Source organism: Phascolarctos cinereus, unplaced genomic scaffold, assembly GCF_003287225.1.
Source record: "Phascolarctos cinereus isolate Bilbo 61053 unplaced genomic scaffold, phaCin_HiC Scaffold_7;HRSCAF=346, whole genome shotgun sequence".
Lineage (NCBI taxonomy): Eukaryota > Metazoa > Chordata > Mammalia > Diprotodontia > Phascolarctidae > Phascolarctos > Phascolarctos cinereus.
This window is the reverse complement of record NW_027556180.1, coordinates 71,644,814-71,668,879: the sequence shown is the minus strand read 5'-3', so window position 1 is coordinate 71,668,879 and position 24,066 is coordinate 71,644,814. Positions and strand designations below refer to the sequence as shown.

The window sequence follows — 24,066 nt, the reverse complement described above, 5'->3', positions numbered from 1 at the left end:
AGCCAATTTAGGGCTCCTTAGAAGCCATCTATTGTATTAGGTTTTCTCAGACACAAGACCTATTTTTAATGTCATAAATCTTTGCAATTAATTTTGAAGGCCTCCTTATCTACTGGCTCACAGCAACCAGATGTCTCTACCCCTAAAACAAAAATTCACTTGACCTTATTCCTTCAAGCTATCTCTCTCCCCCTTTCAAAGTCAAACTCTTAGAGCTGTCTAAAGGAAGTTCAGAAGGAAATACAAAGAGGGTATCTTTACAAGTAGCAAGTCTAATTTATCAAATGTATACATATACACACACAAATACATATACACATATATATAATTTATAATTTTTTTAAAGCAAGCTATATGTAATAGAGGTCGTCTACATGTTATATTAATGTTGGTTTAAAAAGATAACTTTTTTTTTTTAAAGAAAGACCTATCTAAATTGGTTGATTTCACTTTCTCAACTTCTATTCACTTATAATTTGGCTTCTCTCTTATCCTGGAACAAATGTGCCTCAGACTAGTCCAGTGGTTAAGGTTCAGCCCAAAATGACACACTCAGAGATCATCTAATAGCTAAGAAAAAGATGTTTAATAGTAGTATGGAAAGAATATTCAGCAAGATTACAGCACTGGTGCACCTGGGAGCAGCTTTGTTGCTTTCATATTTTCCATGGAGCACTCAGGTCAAAAAGTATGTGCTAACACACAACCCATATCAAATTGATTACCATCTTAGGGAGGGGAGGGAGAAAATTTGGAACTTATTTCTTTTTTTAAATGAATGTTAAAAACTCTTCATATGTAATTGGAAAAAATAAAATACCATATATATGTGTGTATACACATACATACATGCATATATACACACATATACATACATACATACATATACAGAGAGAGACAGAGACAGAGACAGAGAGAGAGAGAGAGAGAGAGAGAGAGAGAGAGAGAGAAGAGAGAGAGAGAGAGAAAGAGAGAGAGAGAGAGAGAGGGAGAGAGAGAGAATGCTAAGCCAGAGAAACATTCTTTTGTGAGTTGGGTTTTTGTCCTGAAGCATCCAGGAAGCCATCAACAGGTTCAGCCTTAATCCCCTAGACCAATTAAGTTTCCAAGATGGCTCGTTTCATTACCTTTTAAATAAAAAACTAACCTAGTATGCATGGGTAGACATTGCTCCTATCACTCTCCACCATTCTACCAAAACGTTGCCTCTGAGGTCCCCAATGATATATTTGTTGCTAAATCCAATGTTTTTTTCCCTCAGTCCTCATCCTTCCTGACTTCTCTGTAGCTTTCGGGACTACCAATCACACCCTCTTTCTACACCAATGATGTCAGATTCAAATAGACACCGGGGCCATTAAATTGAACAGAGGATCCCTGTGGGCAATACAACTTAGATTAGCATTCTTTCTGTTCTATTGTATTTTTATTTATTTTGATATTTTCACCTGGTTCCAGAACTTGGTTGCCGCAGGCATGTATGACACCTCTGTTCTAGACACTGTCTCCCCCCTAGGTTTTTATGACACTTCTCCCATGACTCTATTCCTGCCTGTTTACTCTCAGTCTCCTCTGAAGGAACATCATTTCTGCATCGTCTCCAGTAAGTGGCAGTCTAACCCAGAGGGCTGCCCTGGGCCTTTTTCCTTCTCATTCTATGCTGTTTGGTCTCTTCAGGTACCATGCATTCAGCTATCATGTCCAGGCAGACAACTCCAAAATCTATAAATCCAGCCTGTGTCTCTCTTCAGAACTCTATTGGCTCTGATGTGGTGCTTGGGTGCTTGTACTTGGACCCCAATTTCTCCCTAGCCTCAGAAACACTGTCCCTGACAGTTTCTCCCCAGCCCAAGGACCCTGTGCTTAGCAATTACTCATGAGTGGGCCCCAGCAAGAACCTTCTCTCTCTCCCTGGTGCAGTTCCAAACAGCACCTGAAGGATTTATTAGTTTAAACTGGCTTTGCACTGGGTCATAAAGACATTCTTACCCACTACTATACTATCCTACCATCCTACATCATTATCTACATCCTGGGCTCCTCATTAACTGTATTCTAGACTTAAGACATATGTATATTCCCTACATCTATCTCCTCTAACAAGACACTGATTGGTGGCAGACTGGAGAACTCTTCAGTTACCCTGAACTCTAATTGACTTAGTGACGTAGCAGGCCTAAAACCACATCTCCATGTGGCCCCCCTTGTGGGCTTTTCCCAGTGAATGCTGGGTAAATCGCCTGCGAGGTAGATACAAGTGCATGTTTCTTTAAGAACTGATCACTCCTTAACCACTTTGTAATCCCGCCCTGAATCACCTAATTAGCATATCTGACACATGTCTTATCATATTTTATACTATATAAACTTTAGTTATACTGTTTTAAGATTGCAGGATCCTTTAAGAATCCTTGCCTGCTGAAAAGCCTAACAAATAAACTTTGCCACCTTGGCTTAAAGAATGCTTGAGTCTGTGAATTCATTCCAGATGACCCATGTACTTCAGTCTTTGAGGGGTCACAACTTCTCAACCTCTCACACCGCAACAGCTCTGTAAAACTAAATGCTTCCTAGACATCTCCCTGTGATGTTCCAGGGGCACTGAATTCAACATGAATAAAGCTGAATTGCTCATTGTTACTTATAACCCTATCCCTCTAACTTTATTTCCATTGGGACTGTCATCACCTTTTTGAATCACCCAGGTTCACAACCTACAAGCCAACCTTGCATCTTCTTTCACATTCACTCCCCCTACCTAATTAGTGGCCCAGTCTTGGCAATTCGGGCTGTACAATAACCCCCACTCACATTTAGCCTCTCATTTTCTACCTGGCCTCCTAATTAAGAGTTGCAATGTCTTATCTCTTCTCCAAGACTGAGATTTATAATTACACGATATTCAAGCTCATTTTATTGTTCTTTTAGTTGACAATGTTGTATTGATCTGTATGTTTTCCTGGTTCTATTTATTTCACTCTGTATCAGGTTAATTTTGCACCATACATCTCACGTTTGTCTGAATTCCAGATATGTGCCTTTTTCAAAAGTAATGACATTCCATTACATTCATATACCAGAATTTACATAACCATTTCCCAATCAATGAGCACCTGTTTGTTTTCCTTTGTCACCACAAAACATAATCCTATGAAGATAGTGGCATAAGAGATCTTTGATTTCCTTGGGATATAAAAAGGGGGTGGGATCAAAGAGTTTAGTCACTTTTTTCTAGTAATTCCAAACTGTTTTCTAGAATGGCTGAACCAAGTCATGACTCCATCCACAGTCTATTCTTTAATAACTTTTCTAACACTGACCTATTTCCATCTTTGATTATATTTATCCCGGGTATAAACATAACCTTACAGAGTTGCTTAAATTTGCATTTCTCTTATTGAATAACTAAATTTGGGTTAAAAAAAATACCATACAAACAAAGGACCATTGAGCCAAAACTAGATAATGGGTCATAAGAATAGGACATCACGATTTTAACAGACTCTACGCTTAGTATATGTGTCCCAAAACAGCTAACGCCAAATTAGGTTGCAATAACATCAGTGTAGGGTCCAAAACAAGGCAGGTTATAATCCCACCATACTCTGCTCTGGTGAGAGCTTATCTGGAATACAGTGTCACTTTTGGCAGCATCTTTCACAAAAAACAGACAAACAGGAATACGTCTAAGGCAACAGTGAGGATGGAGTCCAGGACTAGGATGTGTCAATTTGAAATAAAGAAAACGACTACTGTAGCAAAAACTAGGATCTTTAATCTAGGCAAGGTAATTGCAATTTGGGGCATTATGCAGCACAAAGTACTGTAGGGCCCAAGAGGAGCAGAGCAGGGTTAAATACATTTCAACAGGAAGGGAGTGTCACGGGAGGCACAGCCTCTACAGAAGTTATTTTGCATAACAACTGAAAGTCCATAGAAAAGGGTAGGGAGGTGATAACATCAGATCATCTTTTCATCAGATCACCCTCAGGCAATTCATAGCTCTGGGATCAGGCAAGGTCAGCTAAAGTCAGCAGCATTCAACAGATTTCTAACTTAAAAAAAAGGAAACTAGCGGTGTGAGGAGACAGAGAGAAATCACGGCTCTTCTTATTAAATATTTTGAAAAGTCATGAAGAAGAGAAAAATGCTTTGTTCAACTTTGACCCAGTTGGGAACAGATTCAGGATAACAGAAGGAAAATATCTGCAATAATTATTGCTACTTAAAAACATAATAAGGCGCCTCAGGAGGTAGTAATTCTCTGTACCTACAGAGCCCCAGTCAAGATGAGCTGAGATGACTATTGATCAGAGAAATTGTAGAAGGGATTCATGAATGAGGAATGGGCTAGAATACAGAACTTCTGAGTTCAAAAGTTTCTGGCATAGTTATAGATAGAGCCCAGTAATCCACATATGATTTTCTAGTGATAATTTTTTCCATCAAGGCCAAATGGACTTCCGTCTGGAAATACATGAAGGTATGCAAATAAGAGAGGGGAGTGTGAAGACACAGACATAGTGAAACTCTTTTCAGAGACAAATGTTCCACCAGCATGAGTCCAATTATTTGTTATAACAATCCTTAACTTGTAATGACTCTGAAGAAGACTAATAACAGGGACTGGTGGGAACAGATGGAGCGGTGTTGTTAATTATAGCCACTTAGTTGCATCAGGCCCCATGAGTTATTACTAAAGCCTCCCAATAGGGAAGACAAGTAGTTGCATTTAAAAAGTATACGCACATCAATAGTTGAGCATGTGTACAAATAAGTATTTCACAAACAAATCAAACAAATCTCAAAGTTAAAAATAAAACAAAAGTCTCTAGTCAACTGAGAGCTTGGAAAAAAATAACTATTTCACTATGAAACTTAGAATAAAAGACTGACAACCTAGCCCAACCACCATGTCCTTTGATGAGTTCAGGGTGCTTTAGCTTTCCTAATAGTTTGAGTTACAAGGACTTCAATGCTGTTGAGAACAGAATTGCATATACAAGAAACTGACTGGCTACATGCTTCAAGGGACCATAACATCCAAGCAGCATCTTTCTCATGAACTTCTTGCCACTGTGAATGTAGTCTCTGATTCCTCCAACCCTGATGTGGTTGGGATCTGGGCTCCAGAAAGGAAAAACCCTGGACTTTCCCACATGGCCAAATCTCTGACATTCACCTGAGGCTATAATCCCATCAACTGGCCTTTCACTGTGGCTACACCCAATCTCCCCTCCATTGTCTTACTTCCTTAGGGCCCCTGGTCATTTTCCACCCTTAATACTAGCTTGGCTCCATTCTCCCTTGGGCCACGAGGTCCAGTTCCCAGGAGTTCTGTTCACCCCAGTTTACTGGCCACTCCTAGGTCCCTCCCACAGTCTTTCTGTATATAAGGTCCACCTGGTCTACACTAAGATGCTTAGATTCTTAAAATCTAGCCACTGCTTACCCATGTTCAGACTCCTTAAGAGTTTGCCCAATATGACAATGTTCTATATAAACCTTGTCTTTGGCTGAGAGAAGGCTTGGGTCAAATTCTTTCATGCAGGACCTGCATGCTGTGATTTTGGGGTCCCAGGACCCCTGAACCCCCAAACTGCATCAACCCTACCCCACTCCGTTTTTCCAGCATAATCAATCAATATTACCATTGTTGTTGGGTTGATGGCAAGAACCCCGTATCTTCAGGTTCTGGGGACCTTGGACAAATCCTCCCAAAATCTACCTCTCTTCTGAATTTCTCTATTATATTAAGGACACCATCAGCCTCCCTGCTACCTAACACGTGGTACTGAAAACACCAAGGCAGCTAGGTGACAAAGAGAACAGAGTACTGGATAGAGAGTCAGAAGTTCTGAGTTCAAATCCTGCCTCAGACATTTATTTGCTGTGTGACCAAAAGCAAATCACTTAACCTCTTTTCTCTTATGTGTAAAACAGGAATAATAGAAGGTTCTCTTCCCTTCTTACTTCCTCTTTTTGTAATCCCTGCCTTCCTTCAAATCTCAGCTTAAATGCTACCTTAAGAGGCCCTTCCTGATCCTCCCCAGTGCTAGAACCTTCCCCTGGAAGCTTACCTCCCATCAGCTCTATGGGTAGCTGTGTGTACATGTGGTCTTCTCCACTAAAACATAAGTTCCTTGAGGGCAGGGGTTGTTTCTGCTTTTTCTTTGTATGCCTTGTGTTAGTATGGTGCTTAGGACACTTGACTGAAGCCCATAGAAAGGAAGAGATTTGTCTGAAGTTATACAAGAAGCAAGTGGCAGAGCAGGGATGGGAACTCAAATTTCCTGACTTAGCACTCTCTCAAGCATCTTAATAAATCTGTTCCATTTCACTGCTTTATTGAGGCAGTAGGGGGCACCACAGTACACAGAGTGCTGGGGTGGACAGAGGAGGGCCTGAGTTCAAATTTGAATTCAGACATTTTTACTACTGGTGGAACCTTGAGAAAGTGAAACTGCTTGCCTCAGTTTCCTCATCTGTAAAATGGGGAAAACAACAGCAGCTGACCCACTTCCCTCCAGGGTTGCTGTGAAGATCAAATGAGATAATATTTGCAAAGCATTTAATTAGTACAGTGCCTACCAAACAGTGGGTTCTATAGAAATGTGCTTATTATTGTTATTTCATTGACAGATGGTGTAAAAAAAGATCATTAGCTATCTTTAAAATGTATTTTAGGTTTTATGAGGCTAAATAGCATGATTAGTGATAATAATCACTGCTTTGAGAGGTAGCATAGTATAGCAGACAGAGGCAGGCCTAGGAGTCAGAAAAACTTGGCTTGAAAACTGGGTCAAATCCTGCCTCTGACAGAAGGCCTGATGGTCCTCATTAGTTCCCCAGGAAACTCTCTAGGATTCTAAATGACAAATATCAACACATCTCATCTGTGGAGGGAATTTCTATAGTGGGAGTTCCACATACCAATGAAATCACAAGTCTGGATCAAAATGTGTGTGTGTGTGCGTGTGTGTACACACACACATATAATATGATACAGTATATAATATACAAAATATGTCTTTAAAATCTTATTAGATAAGATCATTTAGATTACCATTTGGATAAAAGATTAGTCTTTATCCAAGTGCTTAGTTGCTGAGTCCCAATATTAAGATACTAGCTTACCTACTTTATTTGAAATTAAATAATTCAATTAATCAATCAGCCAGTCAGCTTTTTTTTTTTTAATCAAGTCTTCAAATGTGTACTGTGGTGCTAAGCCCTGGACATACAAGGAAAGGCAAGAACAGTACCTGACCTCAAGGAGCTTGCATTTTAACGAAGGACTCATCACAAAAATAAATCTAAATACTCTTTCCTTATTTTTTGTCTATTTGTTGTTCAGCCATTTTTCGGTCATGTCTGACTCTTCGGGACTCCATTTGGGGTTTTCTTGGCAGCAAAGATAGTAGAGTAGCTTGCCATTTCCTTCTCCTGCTCACTTTACAGATGACTAAACCGAGGCAAACAGGGTTAAGTACACATACAGGGTAGGTAGAAGGTAATAGCTGAGCTAAGTCTTGAAAGAAGAAAAGGACTCTAAGTGGTGGAGGCAAGGTGGGAGGACATTCAAGACAGGTAAAACAGCCAGAGCAAAGGACTGGAGACTGCAGAAGTAATATTATATGTAAGAAACACCATATGCAAGATGCCAAAACGAATGGCAGAGACAGTGAAACCAAAGTTTGAAGGAGGAAGCGATCCCTGGGCTAGCTCTATGAAGTATATCTCCCTCTGCCTAAATAACTGCATTTAGAATTTTTTGAGAAATCCCTCTAAGTAGTGACCCTAAGTATGAAAAATCAAGTGGCTAATCAACCTAACACACCACAGATCATATATTGTGGAAAATGAAATATAAGTCGACTACATTTCAGTATGTAACTCCACCAAAGGCAACACTTACAATCAAATTTTAGGATCCAGCACCCACTGATGATGCCGAGAATACACTTCATGGTTCTTTGGATTGTATCGCCAGGAACAATGATATGAGTGACTAGGATACAAAAGAAACAGGATGAGAAAAATAAATACAATCCAAAATAAACTACTTCCCAAGAAGTAAGCTCATTATCCCCTCTCATTCCACATTCTGCACTGAAGCTGCACTTGGACATGCACCAAAACCAACATCTTTAACTCTTAAGCATAAAGTAGTTTATTCTCTCTTTGTACTCATGGGACATGTTGATATTACCTGAGTCTGGATTCTTTTCTTTAAAATGACAAATGTTAGTGCCCTCTGCAGAGGGGCAGTGTGGCATAGTATAAAGAAGGCCAGTTTCAAGGAAGACTGGGTTCAAATCCTCCCTCTGATGCATACTAAGCCACGTGATTCCCAAGGCAAGCCACTTAATTTCTTCATGCACCAAGAAACATTTTAAGATTATGAGTTGCAAGTAAGTTACTGATCTGCCTTGGTAAGGAGACTGTCTACACTTTGAGCTCCTCACTTCAAACAAACACCGAGTTTATAACAAAACACATAAATTATACAAAATTATGCCACTTTGCCAACGGTAAATCTACTTTTCTTTGAGTTAAATATAAACGAAATCATACTAAGCCCTGAAGCTTTGAACTCTACCACAATATCAGTATTTCATTATTATTAAAGTAGAGTATGAGAAAAAGTCTGCTGTAGGGTAGAGAGGTCTAGTCAGAGAGTCATGAAGACCAGTTTTAAAGTCTTGACTCCCACATATATGCTATGTGACCATCATGTATGTTACTTAACTCCTTAGTTAAGAGAACTATGAAGACTACCGAGGTTACAGATTAATGATTGCTCCACATGAGTGTGGAGTTTCCATGCCAGGAGATCTTCAGAGCAATTAATTCATAGGTATGGACTAAAACCAGCTAGGTGGCACCACAGTGCATAGAGCGCCAGGCCTGGAGTCAGGAACACTCATCTTCCCGAGTTCAAATCTGACCTTAGACATTTCTTAACTGTGTGACCCTGGGCAAGTCCATTAACCCTATTTGCCTCAGTTTCCTCATCTGTGAAATGAACTGGAGAAGGAAATGGCAAATCACTCCAGTTTCATTGCCAAGAAAATCCCAAATGGGGTCATGAAAAGTAGGACTCAACTGAAAATCAAGTGAACAACAAATAGACTAAAAATAAAAATGAGGAAAGAATATTTAGATTTATCCAAGACTCAAAATACACCTTCCCATTTCAACATCTTTCTGACTTAAGAAAAATACTTACCTGCGCTATTAAACTCAGTACACTTTTTAGCCTTAAGAACTGCTGCAAGCTTATTTAGCAACTGTTGCTGATCTGAAGTGAGGCCACTGCTGAGGAGTATGAGGGGGTTATCTCTTCGCTGGCTAGCATTCACGGGCTGGGAAGGGAAAACAGAAAAAATGCTAAGAAACAACATGATTTAATGTTCAGAAAGAAGGCAGAAATTAATTCCTTTTGACATGAAGCTTTCTCTTCACTTCATCTACTTTCCCTCAACCATCCAAATTGACTCGTATTATAGTTCTACCCATAGTCCAGAAATCTCCCTATTCAAGTTCATTTTAAATCAGTTCTCTTTTTTGTCTGTAACTCTACTTTACATTTCTCTGTAGGCCTTGGGACATCTTGCTTTCTCTATACTGAAATGAGTTGTGTTTTTTTTTAGGATTCATCAACCCTCTCCAGTAACTTTATCTTGAGAAACGTGAATGCACTAAGATTCATCAATCTTATCTTTCAATCTACCTTATGTCCGTACAGTAAAACTTCAGCCACCCAAAGCCACCAAAAATCCCAGGAAGGAAAGACAACAAGCATTTATTAAGAGCCTATTATGTGCCACTGTGCTAAGAAAAAGGAATACTGGTGAGAAATTTTAAGTTTAATGCAAAGAGTATAGGATTAGGGAATCAAGACTCTTATTTGAGACTCAGATTTGCTATGTACCAACTGTATGACTGTGAATAAAATACTTCACTTTACTAATGTGTAGTTTCTGCTTTACTAATGATTTGTTTCCTTATAATATAACAGAGTAGAAATATGAAGATGAATGAAAGAAAAAACATTTATTAAATGCTTCCCATATGCTAAAAAGCATTATGCAAAGCTCTAGAGATTAAAAATATAAACAATCATGATAGTTCTTGCTCACAAGAAGGCTTACATTCTAATTGGGGATGAGTGACGTATACATTACCCTACTTTTCCAGGCATGATCACTGTACAACTTCAAATGAACTCTGACCCTACAGCTCACAACACTGTAAAACGACAGAGAGGTGTATAGTACGGTGTAGAGGGACCCAACAAAAACGCCATAATAGAAAACATTCTGGCACTTAGCCCTCTGGCATACTTAGAAAACCCAGCCATCTAAAATGAATTCCCTGAAGGTTTCACTGCAAAGGTCTCACAGCAGAGGTCTTGTAATACATCCCTGTTAAACATCATTCTTGTATATTAAAACATATCTGTGTTCAGATATCTTTTCTACTTACTGGACTGTATGCTCATGGGATCATATCTAACCTAAATTCAGTAAACCCTACAGCACCTGGCAAATATTAATACACCCTATGAGGATGTGTAATAAAACATATGATAATAATGATGCTCATTTTAAAAGACAAGAGGTTTAACATCCATCCGTGTCAGTTTTATAAAATACATATTTCCACCAAAAATAGTCCTAAATGGAAGAGGAGGCTTCCCCAATTTATATAACTCATCTTTATCTAAATTAGTTCACTGCATGAAATGCAATGTTGAAGAGACACCTAAATATAGCCTACACTAACATTTCTCCCAACCTCAGGAAACTGTTAAATTGGGTCAACCAATAAAAGTTCCAGAAACATCTTCCTTTATTTCTCTTATCATGGCTATTTAATTTGAGTAAAAAAAAAATAACAGAAATTGACACTGATGGAAGCTGATATTAACTATCCACAATATAGGAAGGCTATAGTAGAGTATAAAGCAAATGGCTACATGCCCCATTAAAAAAAGGATGAAAGCAACCTGAATATATGCACATCTGCACTGAACCTAATCTGCAAATATGATGCAAACTGAATAACAATCAATGAATCAACATTTATATGCTAGGCACTGTACTAAGCCCTGGGGATACAAAAATAGCAAAAGAGAGTTCCTGCCATCAAGGAGCTTACATTCTAACAGAATAAGAATGAGCATCTGCCATAATATTTTTTTTAAAAGATAAAATTCATTTATTTGACATTCAGAATATATTCAATTATATGAATTACATACAAATCACATTATGTTAAATACAAATTAAGTTCTAATTTGCCAAGTAAGAAGAAAAAAAAAGATATTTCACAAGATAAGGGAGCATAAGCTTCTTATGAAGAGGGAAAATTAAAAAAAATAAAATAAATGTAAAACTAGTGACATAAACAGCAACTAATTCTGCAATAACAACAACAATAATAGTAGATAGTTATGATTTAATAGTGCTAAAAGGTTTTCAAGATACTTTATATACATCATCTCCTTTGGTCACAGATAAGGCTGTACTTGATGGGGGTACTAAAGAAGAGAAGGGATTCTAAAGGATTAAAAAAAAGAAAAGGAGGGCATTCTAGACATGAGAACTACCCAAGAGGAAGCACAGAAGTGGGAAATGTTATTTTAAGTTATTGTTACTTTAGATTTATTCTCATGGTTCTGCTCAATTCAAGCTGCATCAGTTCATATAAGTCTTCCTAGGTTTCTCTGAAATTATCCCCTTCATCATTTCTTATAGCAAGATGGTATTCTATGTTATACACAAACACACACATCATGTTATATATCATAATTAGTTCAACTATTTTCCCAAATGATGAATAGAAGCCTTAAGTTTCCAGTTTTTTATTATTATAAAAAGAGCTAGTATAAATATTTTTGCAGATATGTCCTTTTGCACATAATATTTTGCACACATATGTCCTTTTCTCTCTTAAAAAAGCTAAACTAAACTATTTTTGTGGGGCACAGGTATAGGACTGATATCTGTAAATCAAAGGTAAACAGGTTAGTAAATTTTCGGGCACATTTCCAAACTGACTTCCAAAATGGCACCTTGGCTTAGAAATGCGGAATAGATGGAGTTATCAACTAACATGCTTCCAGATAATAACATAAGGCCTTGCACAGCTAAATTAAAAGAAAATACAGTTTCAAGGTAATAAAGTACACCATTTATACACTCGATCTTACATTCCTCTCTCAAGTCTAAACAATCAATATCTGGAGCCTAGAATGGTTCTATGTATATCCTAAGTGCTACATCATTATTGTGTAATTTGATTCACAATTAAGCATGTGTCAAGGAGAGTTAAAAGTATCACCATAAAGGCTTTTACTTCAGAACAATTTGGAGGAATTCTTTCATTGTACAAATCATCATAATGGGATGGGACAAACTCTGGCTTGAGAGTAAAGCTCTGGAGGAAAGACTTGGAAGGAGACTGAGAGGCTTAGGAAGCAAAAGGGTAAACTTCCCAAAGAAACAGACTTCTTGAAAACTAGAATAGATGTTAAAATATATCAACAACTCCATGAAATTGTAAGAAATTTGGAACAATATCAAAAGATAAAAACATTGAAGAAAAACAAGCTATCTGATACAGAAAACTGACCTAGAAAACAAAACAAGGAGACATAGTGTAAAAATGATTAGAGTCCCCATATACCATGATATAAGGAAGAAGAAAAAATATCTGCACTATATTTCTTTTTGTTTTTTTTAAGCCATGCAAAACACATTTCCACTTTAGCCATGCTGCCCCCCCTCCAAAAAAAAAACAATTAAAATAAAGAAATTGGAAAAAAAAGTTTCAATCTGCACTATTCATACTGGAAGTGGAGAGCAGTTTTTATCATCAGTTCTTTGGAACTGTTGTGGATGATAAAGCTTGATCTGAGTAGCTAAGTCTTTCACAATTGATCACTGTTAACAACATTGTTGCTACTAGGTACAATGTTCTCCTGCTTCTGTTTCTTCATTTTGTATCAGTTCATATAAAGTCTTCCTTGGTTTTTCTGAAACCATCCCCTTTATCATTTCCTATAGCATAATAGTACTTCATCACAATCTTATACCCCCAACATGTTCAGCCATTCCCCAATTTATGGGCATCTTTTCAATTTCTAATTCTTTACCACCACAAAAGAGCTGATATAAATATTTTTGTATGTATAGATCCTTTTCTTTTTTCTTTGATTTCTTTGGGATACAGACCTAATAGTTATACTGCTGGGTCAAAGTACGCAGTGCTCTCCAGAATGGTTAGACCAGCTCACAACTCCACTAATAGTGTGTTAGTGTCCCAATTTTTCCACATCCCCTCCAGTATTTGTCACTTTCTTTTTCTGTCATGTTAGCCAATCTGAGGAGTGTGAAATGGTACCCCAGAGTAGTTCTAATTTGTAATTCTCTAATTAATAGGGATTTAGAGCATTTTTCATTTGACTATTGTTAGCTTTGATTTCTTCTTCTGAAAACTGCTTGTCCATATCCTTTGATCATGTATCAATTGAAGAATGGATCTTATTTTAATAAATTTGGCTCAGTTCCTTAAATATTTGAGAAATGAAACTTTTATCAGAAAAACTTTTCCTCAGTTTCCTGCCTTCCTTCTAATTTTAGCTGCATTGGTTTTATTTGTGCAGAACCTTTTTTGACTTCATGTGATCAAAATTATCCATTTAACTTCCTGTGATCCTCTCTATCTCTTATTTGGTCATAAATTCTTCCCTTGTTGATAGATCTAACAGGCAAACCATTCCATGATCCCCCAATTTGCTTATGGTTATCACCCTATATGTGAAAATCACAGACCTATTTTGACTTTATCTTGGTATATAGTGCATGATGTTGGTCTATATGTAGTTTTTTGCCAGACTGTTTTCTAGGAATCTGAATAGTTTTTGTCAAATAGTGAGTTCTTGCTCCTAGAGCTTGGATCTTTGGGTTTATCAAACACTTAGATTACTGTGGTCATTTACTTTTGTATATGCTGTACCTAATGGTGTACCTAATCTAGTTCACTGATCCATCACTATTTTTTATCTAATACTAGACTGTTTTAAAATCTAGTACTGCTTTGCTGCCTTCCTTCACTTTTTTTCCCCCATTGATTCCTTTGATATTCCTGCCCTTTGATTCTTCCAGATAAATCCCGTCATTTTTTCTAGCTCTATAAAATAATTCCTTGGTAGTCTGATTGGTGTGGCATTGAATAAGTAAATTCATGTAAGTACTATTGTCATTTTTATTATATTGTCTTAGTCTATACACAAGTAATTAATATTTCTCTGTTTTTATTCGTTTGAAAAGTGCTTTGTAATTGTGTTCATATAGCTCCTGGGCATTCAGGCTCCCCCAAGTATTTTACATGCTATCTGCAGTCATTTTAAATGGAATTTCTCTTTCTATCTCTTCTAGCTGGGTTTTGTTGATAAGATATAGAAATGCTCATGATTTATGTGGGTTTGTTTTATATTCTGCAACTTTGCTAAAATGTTCATTGTTTCAATTAGTTTTTTAGTTGATTCCTTAGGGTTTTCTAAGTATACTACTATATCATTGCAAAAGTGATAGTTCTGTTTCCTCACTGCGTATTTTTATGCCTTCAATTTATTTTTCTTGTCTTATTGCTATAGCTAGTATTTCTAGTATAATACTGAATAATAGTGGTGAAAATGAACATCCTTCCTTCACCCCTGATCTTACTGGATAGGATTCTAGGACTGCAGCTAATGCTTGCTCTTAGTTTTAAATAAAATACTACTTATCATTTTAAGAAAAGTACCATTTATTCCTATGCTTTGTAGTGTTTTTTTTTAAATAGGAATGAGTGTTGCACTTTGTCAAAAAGCCTTTTTGCACCTATTTATAAAATTATGATTTTTGCTGTTTTTGTTATTGATATAGTCAATTATGCTTTTAGTTTCTCTAATACTGAACCAGTCATGCATATCTGGTATAAATCCCACCTAGTCATATGATCTTAGTGATATAGTGCTGTAATCCTGGACACTATATTTCAAGAAATAGTAAATAAAAACTGCACATGTCTATTAGAATCAGAAGGCAAGGTAAAGACAGAATCCACCAATCATTTCCTGAAAAGAACCTGCAAAAGGAAAACTCCAGTAAAATCACAGCCAAAATCCAAATCTCTTAAGAAAATCTACTGCAAGTGTCCAAAAAGAAGCAGTTCAATTATCAAAGGAGCACAATTAGGATTACACATAAGCAGCTTCTATAAAAACAGATAAGATACCTTGAAATACAATAAACAAAAGCAAAAGATATAGAAGGTACAACCAAAAATAATTTATTCTGCAAAGCTGATTATAATCCTATCGTGGAAAAATTAATCTTCAATGGAATGAAGAACTTTCAAGCATTTCTGGTGAAAACATCAAAACTGATTAGGAATTTGGAACTTCAAAGTTCAGAAAAACCACAAAGAAATTTATTTGAACATTTAGAAGGAGCTGTAGCGCTAATGATGTAGTGCAATTCTAAAAGGAGAATAAGCAAACATCCCTTTAGAACATTAATGTCTTCAAAGTGTTCTGAGGGAGTTGAACAAGAAAAAAAGGCCTTAGGGGATAGATCGGCTTTCTCTAGAGAATTTTAAGAGAAGGGTAGAAGAAGGAATTCATCAATTGATTAAGGAGAAAGAAGGGGATGGGACTGCCTACTTTTCAGAATCAGAGCATGTAACGAAACACAGGAAGCATCAGATGAGTTTCCCTTATCTGAAATGGATAAAGTAGGATTAAACATATACACACAAATAAATTTTTAAAAAATACATTCAATGCAAAAGAGGAAGAAGGTGGGGTCTTGGCTGTGTGACCCTGGGCAAGTCACCGAACTACCCCATTAGTAAAATGGGGATAATAATAACCCCTTTAGGTTGTTGTGAGGATAAAAAGAAATAACATTTACATAAAATGCTTTGTAAAAGTTAAAATCCTATATAAATGCTAGCTATTATTATCACTACCATTCTATTATTATCATTATAATATATAATGATATAATATACAATATATAGTATATAATAATACAATATATGAGTCACAAGCAAAAACAAGCTTTCTGACTCTAAAAGAGAGATAAAAGAAGGAAGGGAAGGAGGGAAGGAAGGGAGGAAGAAAGGAAGGAAGAAAAGAGAAAGGAGAAGAGGAGAGGAAAAGGGGAAGAAAGGAAGGGAGGCAGTGAAAGAAAGCCAACTAGAATCTAAGGGGTCGCCTTATGTCACCTCTTAGACAACTGGGGAATGGCTCAGCAAATTGTGGTATATGGATGTCATGGACTATTATCATCCCATAAGAAATAAATGAAGAGGTGACTTATAAGAATTCTGGATTATCACAAATTGATACAAAGCAAGTGAAAAGAACTCAAGAACAATTCATGTAAAGAAAACAATAGTGTAAAGAAAGGCAACTGCAAAAGACTTAAGAATGCTAATTAATGCAATGATCTTGACAGAGCATTTTGCTATGCATTTTGACTGGCAATGCTTTTGTTATAAGAGTTCTAAGTTTTTTCTGGCTTTCCTTCAGTTTTTAGTTGGGTGGGAGGGAAGCAGTAGGGGGTTGGGATATTTAGTAATTGTGATTTTTAAAAAGAGGGCCACTGAAACATTTTGTTTCCCTTTTTTTTTTTTTGGCAGGGGGGGGGGGAATCAGGGTTAAGTGACTTGCCCAGGGTCACACACTACTAAACGCTTGAGAGGTCCTCCTGATTCCAGGGCCAGTGCTCTATCCACTGTGCCATCTAGCTTCCTGAAACATTTTCTTAAATGCACAAAACAGAACAAAATGCAGCGAGAGGCACAAACAAATAGGACAATTTTGAAAGTAATGCACAGAATTGCTTTAAAAAAAGTATGAAATAAAGATTTAGTTTCACACAGAATCCTCTTTTCTGTGTTCTCCTAGGTACACAATGTTTTTTTCTTTTGGTGTTTATGAGTGGGGGGGTGACAGGTCACTAACAAGCTCATAAAGTACCCCATGACCTTGGTATTCACCCAAACGTTGGTAAATTTCAAAGAAATTAAATCCATACTTACACCTGAGCAATGGCTAATTTTGTGTATTTCACTCTCCTCGGGCAGCAACAATACGGATCTCATAGTTTCAGTCTCTGCATAATCCACAGGCCGGAGACCAAATATGTTTCTGGGAAAATAAGCACAGATGGGTTTAAGTAAATAAAATATGTGACTTGGTTCTTAACGAAATGGATGTATTTAGTGGAGTCGTGTTTTCAATCTTCTTGCTAATGTGCAGTTTTAACTAAAATACACAAGTCAGAACTTCACACACGGCAGATGGATCCAGGGCTACAAGCTGCCATATTTGACAATGAAATTTCAGCAGCACGCCAGATCAAAAGATTGCATTTCCTGCTCAATGTATTGCTCTGCTTACATGGGGATCTCTTTTTATGAATCTGGATTTCTCAGCCACGAAAAAATAGGGCTTGCTAATCATTCATCATAATTATGGAGATGGCTGGGCAGGGGGAGGGAGTTTTAATTACAGATAGAAACCATTTCATGTATGACAGGCTCTATACAAACAAATATACAAATGAGATAAATTCATAAGCCAGGCATTTAAATTTATCAGATGCACAACTCTTCACATCACATAAAAATAACTAAGTAAAACAGTGACCGGGCTACTTCTTAAATTAATTTATTAATTTACCTACATTTATTAAATTAATTGATTTAAGTAACTACTTATAGTCTATTATAATCAGGGATTTTTATTGCAGTGAGCAAAAGGGCAAATGTGGGTCAGAGATAGATATGAATCATATCTTAAATTATATAAATTAAGTTCTGAGAGCCATAGGACTTTATGGCTGGAAGCAACCTTAGGGATTATCCTAGTCCAACTCTGTTTCCTTTCTGAGATGAATGAATAGAGGCTCAGAATCACTCAATAAGCATTTATTGAGCATTTACTAGGTCTACCTGTTAACTGATGTGAACGCAAAGAGGGGTAAAACAGTCCCTAATTTCAAAAATCTTACATTCTAATGGAGGGATCTAAGATGTAAATGAATTTATACATGATACATACAGAGTAGATGGAAGGTAACCGTAGAGGTAGAGAAAATAAGAAAAGGCTTCCTACAGAAGGTGGTTTGGTTTTTTTTTTTAATTAATTTATGTTGATTTATCAATAATCACTTCCACAAACTTTTGAGTTTCACATTTTACTCCCCCTCCCTCCCCACCTTCCTCCCGAAGATGGGTGCACAATGTGGTATAGGCCATACATCCAGAAAGTGGTTTTTAAGGTGAACCCGGAAGGAGACCAGAAATTCTGGTGGTGGAGATAAGATGGGAGAGCACGCCAGGTATGGGGGACAGAAAGCTGGGAGAATGAGTACTGTGTACACTGAGCATACCGGCCTGTGTATGGCTTCTCTCATCACAATAAGAAGCCACAAAGCATGCCAGCCCTCTATTAAGCAATTTAGACACAGACCCCAAAATTTTAAACTTATTAATGCTTTAATAAGCTTTAACTGTGAGCTTCAACTTCATCAGTTCTCTTATACGCAGTGATTAGATTGTGTTTTTCTTTGTTCTTGAAGAGGACCATGACCTCAGGGAGATGATGACATGACTTGCAAGTGACTTTGACATGAGTGAGGGAGGGCTATGCCTCATTTTCTCTTCCAAAGGCAACTGGGCCCAGTGCCAAGTTAGAGATCAAGAGCACTGGAGATGGTCCCATTTGGTGGGATATCTTGGCCTTTTTAAGTTAAGGTCTTCTCAAGTTCTCACTTTGAGTGAGGCAACATCCATTCACTGAATAGGCCTCTTTAAGGAATGAATCAAGGGAGAGCCCTTTTAATTAAAAAAAAAAGGAATCAAATTGGGAGAGGAAGACCCTCAGGACTGCTCACCAAAAGAGAAAGTTTCTATTCACATTCACTCTGAACAAGGAGGGCCCAAAAATTAACCATTAAGTGGTGCTTGGTCAAGGACCTATTGTTGTCCAGAGTGAATTGGGTTTAAGGCTTGGTCTTTAAGAGGTTTTTGTGTTTGTCCTTCCTTCTCAAAGAGGACCACAACATCTGGGAGAAGATGACATGACTTGCAACTGAGTTAGATTTGAGTAAGTGGAGTGCTGTGCAAAGTCACCAGCCTCACTTTCTCCTCCAGAGCCATCTGGGTCCATGTGGCTAGATAAGAATCAGGATGACTGGAGACAGTGCAGGATGCAATGGAAGACCCTGGCCCTTTTAAGCTAAGGTCTTTTCAGGTTCTCACTTTGAATGAAGTGACACTCATTTAGTCAACAGACCTCTTTAAGAAGAGAGTCAAGGGATGGCCCTTTCAGTAATAAAAAACAAACAAACAAAAAAAAACCCACTCATTTAGTGAATAGGCCTCTTTAAGAAGAAAGTCAAGGGATGGCCCTCTTAATAATTAAAAAAAAAATCAAACTTGGAGGTGAAGACCCTCAGGATTGCTGGCCAAAAGAGAAACAGTATTTACATTCACTCTGAGCAAATGGGGCCCCAAAAAGAATGTATATTCCTACAGATACATATACAAAATTCATCTGCACTTAAACATGGCTAGTAAACTAAAATGACTAAAATTCTTCATATCTTACAGGGTTTCCCAAAAGTCTTAGTGAAATTTTAAGCTTATTAAAACTTACTATATTCTTTTAAGCTTAAAGTTCACTGAGGCTTTGGGGAGCACCCTATAGACGTAGAGTGCAGCTAGATGGCACCATAGCGAACAGAGCTCCAGGACTGGAGTCAGACTCAGCTTCCTGGCTTCCTATATTCAAATCTGCCTCAGAGGCTTACTAGTTATGTGACCCTGGGCAAGTCACTTCATCCTCTTTGCCTCAGGTTTTTAATTGTAAATTTTCATTACAAATTTTCACTTGTAAAGTGAGCTGAAGAAAGAAATGGCAAACACTCCAGTAATCTTTGCCAAGAAAACCCCAAATATGGTCATGAAAAGTAGGACATGATTAAACAACACAGATGTGAAAAGTTCCAGTTACTCTAGTATACAAGCTATACTTAAGTGAAGATAAATTTTATATATATATATGTAAAAGTATATTGACATACATGTAAAGTAATAATTGCATGTAACAGACTAAACACTGATAAAGTTTAAGCTCACAATTAATATTTAGCCACCACAGTTAATGAGCTTAGAATTAATCTCTGGGATGATGGAATAAAGGCATCTCTATACCTACACCTATCTATGATATCAAAATGTCTAACTGGAACAAATCTAATTTTCCCTGTAACTGAATGGGATGTCTTCCTTCTTTCTAAAAGCTAATGCCAGTGACTCCTTTTCTCTTCCCAGGGTCTCTATCTATATCCCACTCCTTCATTCCTTCTCCATACATCATCTCCATGCACACACAATCAAGAAATAGAAATCTGACACGAAAGATAATCATTATTCCATGTTTCAAACTAAACAAAGCTAAAAATAAAATGGACAATAAAATACCTTTGTTAAATTACCATGCCACCAGAAATTCACTGTACAAATCTAGATTATAAAGACCATCTAGAGTCTAGACCAACTTCTAACTCCATTTTACAGCTGAGGTCCAGGAGGTTAAATGACCTGCCCAAAGCAATGTCAAAGATGAGAGTCTTCTGACTCCAGAGCCAGTGCTCCTTGAAGATATAAAACTCTGTGCCACCAAATAAATGATAACAGGATGACATTCAGAGAATTTCTTCCAATAAAAAGAAAACACTACCAATAATACAAGCAACCAATGACTCAAAGCATCACTTGGATTCCTATCATTGACTGGACTAGTCCATGATCAAAAATAGTTCGAATTCTCAAAGAATATTTAGTTTTGAAGAAACAGGGAATAAAAAGAAGAGGAGGCTTCCAATTTCTAGTTAGTGTCCTTCAGCACTCAAAGCTCATATGCACTGTAGTCTCATAGCTCTTTTCTCTAAGATTCCACATGACTGTTGGCCTTCCACATCAATTCACCAAACTGCTGACTTGGCTCTCCTCTATTACTAATGAGCCAGGAGATGGCACATTACAAATACTCTAGATTAAAAAATAATTGGTCAAACCTCAGGCTGGCATCATGGGAAAGCTAACCTATTAAACACTGTCATGGGGTTCCTACATTGTTATGCACCATCAAGAAAAGAATCTGGCATCTAAGGAGAAGCATCTTTAAGTCAAGCTGCTAAAAAAAAAATCCTTCCGTTCAATTTAGCCAGAGGAAGGAAAATGTTACTTATTATAATGCATTACTGGTTAAGTCATGAAATGCTCCTTCTTCAAAGGATCTGTGATCTCATCTCTCTCAGGTACAACAGCGCAGACCACAACCCCATCACGTCTTCTCACTCTGGGCAATTTTCACCTATGTTCTCCGATAAATCCTCCAAAGAGGGACCACTCAACATCCTGGAGACCTTCCTCAAGGTCATAGTTTAAGAGACAGAAAAACAATTGATTACTGGAATGGGAGTCACTTCAGCAAGAGCTGTTTACAAATAGTCAGATCATGGACTCATTAGAGCCAAAATAAAACTTAATATGAAAGTAAGAGAAAGGTTAAAAATGAGAAGGCAATGAGAATGACTATTTCAACCTGACGGTGAAGGCAAGCTTTACATCTACTGTGTCTAGGAGAGTGCTTTGAGCATACATATGTTTACATATTTGTGGTTTAGACCTATGAATTCAACAGTGAAGGAGGCTATTGGTGAGAATAATAACTGTTCTGCACCATAGGGTCTTTCCTCAAAGAGACCACTCCCTAACAAGTCACCACCAGCCACTGGTGACATCAACAAGGGTAAGTGATTTTTACTTAGTGGTCATAAAATACATAGGATGTGTCAGTAGCCTGTGGTAGGACCTCAACCCAAGTGATCCTGAGTAGGGGGCTTGGGGTTATTTAATACAGGGATTATTCACTTTTCTCTGTGTCACAGACCTCCTTTGGCTGCTTGGTGAAATCTATGGACCTCTTTTCAAAATAGTATTTTTAAATACATAAAATAAAATATATAGGATTACAAAGGAAACATACTGAAATACAATTATTAAGATTTAAAAAAACATTTAATGGATTCTCATCATTTTTTTTTTGCATTTTGGAATACACGTTCTCTGTGTGTCATCTTAAACTGCTGTCACATGACTAGTCCAACTCTTTTTCTGATTTTCTTTTCCCTTTCAGTCCAGATCGGTAATTGACGTGATACAGTAGATAGCCCATTCAGAAAACTACATCTACCAATGCCAATCTGCAACTCTTCTGATCTTCAAAACTCCCTCTGTTAATCATAGGCTGCTGTTCAGCCTAGCACCAGACTCCAGGGTGGCATAGCGGCACAAATCCCAGAAAACACCAAGGCCTTGTTCTGCTCAGTGTCTTCTGCCCACTCTTAAGCAAACAATGACCTGAGCAGGACAGTCTGAGGAGATCTCACTCATCCTTCCTATACCTTTTTGTCAGACTTGTTCTCTATGCGTTATATAAATGCTGAATAATAACAGTAACAAAGTTCATTCAAGCAATGCTTAAATGGGGGGCGGTGTGTGTCACAAAATGCTTTTATCACAACCACCCTTTGGAAGTAGGTAGCACTGATTTCATTCCCATTTTGCAGATGAGGAAATGGAGGCTCAGAGACATTCTAGAACTTAAACCATGGTCATAGCTATGAAGTGTATCACAACCAGGATTCAAACTCAGGTCTCCTGGTTTCATGTACCATGATCTTTCTACTATATAACAGAGAAAGGGGGGGGAGGGGAATAAACACTTATTAAATACCTCTGGGAGCACACACTGGGCTTAATGCTTTACAAATATTATCCCATTTAATCCTCACCACAACCTTGGGAGGTGTTATTATGATCCCCATTTTACAGTTGAAGAAACTGAGGCAGACAGAGGTTAAGTGACTTGCCCAGGGTCACACAGATAGAAAGTGTCTAAGGCAGGATCTGAACTCAGATTTCCTGACTCCATGTCTCATGATCATTCCATTATACTACAGAAAAGGAAGAAGGAGAGAATAAGAATTTTTTAATCATCTACCGTGTACCAGACACTGGATTTGATGCTTTACTAATATTATCTCATTCAATCTTCACCACAGTTCTGGGAGGTAAATGTTATTATAATCCTCATTTTACAGTTAAAGAAACTGAGGCAGAAAGAGGTTAAGTGACTCACTCCAAAGTGTATGAGGCTGGATTGAAACTCAGGTCTTCTTGACTCTCCAGGCCCAGGGCTATATCCACTGATCCACAGTGGCTGGTTGTGAGCACTGGACTTAAAGGCAAATTTTGGTAAAGTGGATGGTATTTGAGGTAGGAGGGTGGCATGTACCTCAAAGAAGAAATAATAAGCATTGTGGGGACAACAAATAAATTAGCTTATCGAGCAGGATCGGTCTGTGTAGGCTGGTAATGAGAAACCATGCCGTTGAGATGGCCAGAGCAGAGGGCTGGAAGCTAAGCAAGTTTAGATACTGTAGGCTTGTGTGTAGGGGGATGATATACTACAAACACACAGTCGTCTTCCAAGTAGGATTACTCGAACTCTGAATAGGATGGATGGATGTGGGGAGTAACTGAGCTCAGTTAGCTCAGTGAAAGAGCTAGTGCAATAATCCTTCCCGTCAGAAGGGGCTGAGAAAAGGCAGTGGGACTTGGACCATAAAGAAGGGGCAGCTGCTTGGTGGTGGTCTTTGGTATGAGGCAGGGGTTCTGAAATCATTTTGAGATCATGGATCCCTTTAGGAGTCTGGTCAAGTCTATGGATCTCTCTTCAGACTAAGGTTTCATTACCTACATTTATAATTAAGAGAAATGCTAAATTCAATTAGAGGTTAGGGGAAATAAAGACAAGTTGTATGTCTCTCTCCCCCCATCCAAGTTCACGAGCCCTATACAAACCTAAATTATAGATTTAGAACTACTGGGGACCTCAGAAGCTGTCTATGCTAACCCCATCCCCAT

The 24,066-nt window shown here is 37.7% G+C and overlaps 1 protein-coding gene across 1 annotated transcript in view; it reads right to left on the bottom strand.

Moving 5' to 3' along the window:
• Positions 1–24,066, bottom strand: part of BARD1 (BRCA1 associated RING domain 1) — a 150,034-nt gene that overhangs the window by 25,905 nt on the left and 100,063 nt on the right. The window contains 3 exon segments of the mRNA XM_021002840.2: positions 7,919–8,011; positions 9,233–9,368; positions 17,104–17,212. Coding sequence (XP_020858499.1) covers positions 7,919–8,011; positions 9,233–9,368; positions 17,104–17,212 — 338 coding nt within the window.